General features: G+C 35.2%; 1 protein-coding gene across 1 annotated transcript in view; it reads left to right on the top strand.

Moving 5' to 3' along the window:
- The first annotated feature begins 1859 nt into the window (after positions 1 to 1859).
- The window catches only part of LOC121412729 (protocadherin Fat 4-like), a 56637-nt gene continuing 52496 nt past the window's right edge, over positions 1860 to 6000 (top strand). The window contains exons 1-2 of the mRNA XM_041605502.1: positions 1860 to 2409; positions 2969 to 3170. Coding sequence (XP_041461436.1) covers positions 1933 to 2409; positions 2969 to 3170 — 679 coding nt within the window. The 5' untranslated portion in view covers positions 1860 to 1932. The remainder of the gene's footprint in view (positions 2410 to 2968; positions 3171 to 6000) is intronic.

The following is a 6000-nucleotide window of genomic DNA, read 5'->3' as shown; positions in this document are numbered from 1 at the left end:
TCAAATGTCATAAGTAAACCAGGAAGATTGTTGGTTGGGCTGGTAACTGCGTAATTACAATTTTTTGAAGAGTTGTTGGATTAAAATAGCTCCTCTTCTTTCTCAAACCCAGAAAGCCCACCTTAGTCTCGTAATTCCATTGTTGAGTTATGTTAGCTCTGGTGGTAAAGGATGATTACTCAGTGGAATGAGAAAGGAAAGAATACTTTGGACAATTGGTCAACCTTCTTAGTGATTAGGTAGAAAAGATGAGGAACAATAGCTTCTGCTATTGTAAACAACAGGCAACAGGTAGCTCCAGTTTCTTACTCATTGTTAGGCATCTTGCAGATTGGTTTTGAAAAAGAATTTGAGAGGAATTCTCACCATTTCCTGGTTGTTAAACAAGGAGGAAAAGGAAAAGATCATGTAAACAGTTACCAGGCCAAGAGTTTTGCATGAGAATCTTGAAGATGAATCTTCATCCTACAACATTAAAACACTGCAATGCACATTTGAATGTTCATACTCCCTATGTGCATTTGGTAGCAATTAGATACATGTATACATTACAACTCATAGCATCAAGATTGTCACACTACATGATAGTGAGTTAACATAATGTAATAATTCTAATAATAATATCATGACTAGGAAACTCTTGCATCTTGATACTTAAAAAGAGATTTCTCCCTTCTGTTAGTCGGAAATTGAGTCTGTATATACAGCCTCAAATGCCTACTTGTAGTCCCTGCAGGTTTGAATATTTCTTTTTCCCCTCTATGTAATCACATGATGCCTTTCATGTTCTAGCAAATTTGTATGATGCATGGACACATCCATTTTTATCCCCAGCTTTTGGCCATACATTCTCATATGATCTTCTTAGTGCCAGAAAGGTGTTAACGGCGTGTGAATCGGGATGATTGAACTTCTTTCTGTCTCTGAGCAGATGATTGTGGTGATGATTGATGATGAGAGCGTCAAGTAGATTTTCCCCCCTGTGGGCAAGATTTTACACTTTCCCATTCTTTTTGTGCTCAATAAGTAAAATGGAAAAGTTTAAACGAGAACAAGTATGGTATGATTAAGTAGATGGAGTTGATGGATGGTGGTTGTCATGGTAATATGTGATACAATACCTGTGACTTCTTCCAGGCTATTTTCTCAGGCAGAAGTCAGGGGTTCGGCATGTAATGTTGTTCCCAGAGTGGCGAGAGTAGCAACAGGAGTGGAAATGTTATGATTGAAAGGCTATCCATGTTTTTAATGTACATGCTGGATTCCCCCCTCCGCCCCATTGTCAGCACTGCTTGCATGTGGAGTTTCATCGGTTAAAGCGATGAGTGATGCGTGTGAGAAAACAATGCTTTGCTGCAGCACATATTTTTCCACTTTTTAACCCTGTTCATCCGAGCCCCGCCGAACGATCCATGGAAAGGTAGTGGTTGGGGCGCGAAAGAAATAAACGCCTTTTTTCCTTCAATTCCATTGAACTTGAAGAACATAACACCAACATAGATGATACCAAGGCAAGAGGTGAAGGGCAAGGAGCTTATTGTAGCTTTGAGGAGAGCATGACAAATTAGATTGTCTTTAACATTGCACTATTTTCCCACTTTCTAATAATATTTATGGCTGGAAATCCAATCCGAAGGCCCCATTCTAACCAAGGTTTATTCAACTTGGCTTCCAAGGTCAGGAATGGTTTTCTTAGGAAACCATGAAAATATACATGCGTACCTGACATAGTGCCCCTGTCATCCACCTTGGATTTAAGGGTGTGATTTTCATTCTATTACAAGAACAAAGAATGTAAGAATATTCCACACAGATTCACTCAAAGACCCGTCTTTTCTTTCTCTTTTCTTGTCTTTATAGGTAACTGTCACTGTACTTGATGAAAATGACAACGCACCTGTCTTTACCAATGGTCCATACACTGCTTCCATCATGGAGAATGTGGTGACAAACTCACCTGTCAAGACTGTCATGGCAACGGATGCAGACCTGGACACCATCATCTCCTACAGTATCATTGACGGTGCAACCAACCTCTTCTCCATCGACTCCACCACCGGTCAGATCAAGACCAGGGGTGTGATTGACCGAGAATCTTCTGCTGTCTACCAGCTCCAGCTCCAGGCATCCGATGGCACACTGAGTTCAACGACCATCATCGACATCAGTCTCCTGGATGAAAACGATAATGACCCTGAGTTCTCCATGTCCATCTACTCTTTCTTGGTTCCAGAAGATGAGCTGGTGGGTGAGGATGTTGGTGTCATCATAGCAACAGACCCTGATGCAGGCTCAAACGGGGAGGTGGTATACTCTGTGGTGGAGGAAGGAGCTCCTGGAGAAGATGTCTTTTACCTGGATCCGATGACAGGAGCTTTCAGGCTACAACAAACACTAGATTATGAAGTGGTAATGTCATTGTTAATATAAAACAACGTCTATCATAAAATGAGACACAAAAGATCCATAACTGACAGAATGAATGATGTCCTTTTCTTTTTTATGAATACAGAGAAATAGAAATGAATCTCATTTGGCAAGGAAATGATACAATAAAAAAAACATGTGCAGACAAACCTGCCTATAGTGACCACATTTTGTGTTTCTCTTGGATGGTTACTTTAGACAGGTTTCACTGTTTATATCTTTGTAAAAGTAAGATCCTTGATAAACCTCCTGATTTTCATATCTACTGTATTTGATTGAAAATTTGTGTAAAGTCTGAGAAATTGAAATATACCCACCTTCTTATTTTTCATTTAATCTAAATTATCATTAGCTGAGATGCACCTGCTTTAGATGAATTCAAGGTGCAGCTAAAAGAGTTATTTTATACATGACATAGCTTAAAAAGAACAATTAATTCAGAATTTGTTTTTCTTACGTTTCAAATTATCTCCTGCTTTACCCTGAAACCTCTTACCAATGTCATATTTAGTATTTCATTATTTTCCTTTACAATTTACAGAAGCAGCATTACTACCTGACAGTGATGGCTACGGACAAGGGATCATCTCCAAGGAGTTCAACGGCCACAGTCTACATCAATGTAGAGGATGTGAATGACAATGATCCCATCTACAACCCTGTCTACTACAGTGAAGAAGTGCCTGAAGATGTGGCCATCGGGACTTCAGTTGTCAGCGTGACTGCCACTGATCTTGATTCAGGTAGCCAAATAGTTGTACTTCAAATCAATTTTTTTTTCAACTGCATCTTGCCCAATTTCATAAAACATTAGCCTCTGGAATATTGACAGAGTTCATATTTTGTAGGTCCCAAACTTGATCAAAGCAGGAATAGAGATGAAATATCATCAACAAGAGATGTTGTACATGGATTTTTTAAATGATAAAATTGCTTAGAATATGGTTTTTAAATTGTTCACTTATTTAGATGAAGCAGTACCGATTCTTTTGTCTTTTGGGTATAATTTTTTCATTCTATACAAAGAAGCAACAAATTTCAAGATGTTTACTTTTGTATAATGGTATGACTCAAAGTACTACTTTAAAAAACCCTGCAGTACCCTCTTTTTTTCTATATGCTGATTCATCAGTATACAGCAAGAAAATGTACATTTGATTATGATCAGCTTCCAAGTATAGAACACAGACCCATTGTCCAAATGGTTTTTTTTTTTTTTTTTTTTAATTATGTGTTTTATTGGTATTCAAAATCACATATAATCACAATATTTACAGGTAATTGAAATGATTTGAAACAGTTCAAAAGCAGTAAAATCACAAAACAAAGATGAAATAAAAAAATAAATGGAAAAAAAAAAATAAAAAGGGTGACATAAATCAAAATAAAACATTGGACGATACAGGTTACTCTAAAGGGAATACACATCGAGATAAATTTACATGTATAATCAATTGTAGCATATTACTCTGTGCATTGTACAAGTCTCAATTTAAGATACAAAAACAAAAAGAATGGAAAAGGGGGAACTACCTGTATCTAAAATAAAAATCATATATCAAATCGCCACTTCTTAAAGTGTACAGTGAGTTTGTTTCTTTTCTTGGCTAGGTGATGCTCAATTTCCTTTTGTTTCTTCACAAAACTTTTAAATAAATCCACATTTGGTAAGGTGTTCTTGAATTTACAAATATAAATATAATATTTGGCCAATAGTAAAAGGTAAGTAACAAATCTATCCGTTGATACACCAAACAATTTTTGAAAATTAGTGAGATTGAAATCTGAAATATGTTTTTTTATCGTAGTCAATAGAAGATTCCAAATTGGGGTAACCTTATCACAGTCACAGAACAGATGAATTATTGATTCCTCTTCATTATCACAAAATGTACAGTTTGGTAAATCTTTCCTTTTGATTTTATACAGAAATGCATTTAGAGCTATAGTATTATGAAAAATCTTAAAGTAAAAGGAACGGAGTTTAGTATCGATAGTACAAAAGAAATTGGCTTTATGTACCTTTTCCCACAAAGTGGGTACAGGGATTGATAGGCATTCATTCCAGTAGTTGTACCGTCTATCTGGAAGATATTGCACATTCAAAATTTTATAGGCATAACATGGTACTTTTTTCGCAGTAATCAGTTTAGTAATCAAAATATCATGAACGTGTACATTAGTCAAAACTGTTCTATTAAACCACTCCATTGGAATATTTTTCATTAAAAAATTGTATTTTCTCCTATCAGACACAGGAATATCAAAATCTAAAATAAGTTCTTCAAACAGTTTAAGTCCAGGATGAGGTGGATTCAATAAGTCTGAAATTACAACAACATTCTTCTCATGCCAAGATTCATAATAGAAGTATTTTTTGGATTTTGATCGAATTAATCTATTAAACCATAAGAATTGGCAATGCCCCATCTCAGAAAATTTACAATGAAATGATTCTATAGAAGCATATTCTCTGAAATAATACCATGAACGAAGCGAATCTGCAATTTGGGAATTACCTAAAGATTGTAAAACGGTTTCTGGGGCATATGATTTCCACAAAATATTAGGATCACTATGAAATTTTTCTAGAGCTGAGATTTCAATTGATTTCCAAACAGACTCAAAATTATCATCAAGTAGGTGTTTGACCCATGTCATTTTTTGGGATAGAGCAAATGAATAAGGATCAATCATCTTTAGTCCACACTGAGTATAATCATTACACATAAATGATCTCTTAACCCTATCATTACCACCACTCCAAATAAATTTAAAGAACAGACTATTAAGTTCCTTAAAAAATGACTGTGGTATCTTTATACTGAGAACAGAAAAAAGATATAACAATTGAGGGAGGATAAGAGATTTGATTACACATATCTTACCAATCAGCGAAAGATTTCTCATTCGCCAGCAATTTATTGATTGGGTCATTCTTTTTAATTTTTCTTTGTAGTTCAAATCAAATATCAACCCCAAATTCATAGAAAAGTTGACACCTAAAGATTTAAAACTTGTTGATTTCCATGTAATTCCATGATTACTTAACGGAAAATCTTGACAACCTCTCTTGGAACCAATCCAAATCGCTTCTGTTTTAGATAAATTCAATTTACAACCAGAAATTTTACCAAACTTATTCAAAATATCCAACAAAATGTTAAATGAATCTCTAGCCCCGTCTACAAAACAAACCGAATCATCTGCAAATAATGATATTTTTACCTCTTGATTCTTGACCTTAATACCTTTAACCTGATTATTCTGTCGAATAGAAATAGCCAATATCTCAATAACTAGTAGGAACAGGTAAGGAGAGATAGGGCACCCCTGAAATATACCTCTTTGCATTGAGATGCGATCAGTCAAGGAACCATTATTCAAAACATATGTCTGTCTGTTTGAATACAGAGTTTTTATCCAGTCAATAAACTTAGAGCCAAAATTAAAATGTTTTAAAGTTCGGAAAAGGAAGTTATGATTAACACTATCAAAAGCTTTTTCAATATCAAGTAATATTACTGCTCCAGGAATGTCATTTGTCTGTGTATATTCAATGATATCAAAAAT

Source organism: Lytechinus variegatus, chromosome 1, assembly GCF_018143015.1.
Source record: "Lytechinus variegatus isolate NC3 chromosome 1, Lvar_3.0, whole genome shotgun sequence".
Lineage (NCBI taxonomy): Eukaryota > Metazoa > Echinodermata > Echinoidea > Temnopleuroida > Toxopneustidae > Lytechinus > Lytechinus variegatus.
The sequence above is the reverse complement of the archived record's forward strand: the minus strand, read 5'-3'. Positions and strand labels throughout refer to the sequence as shown.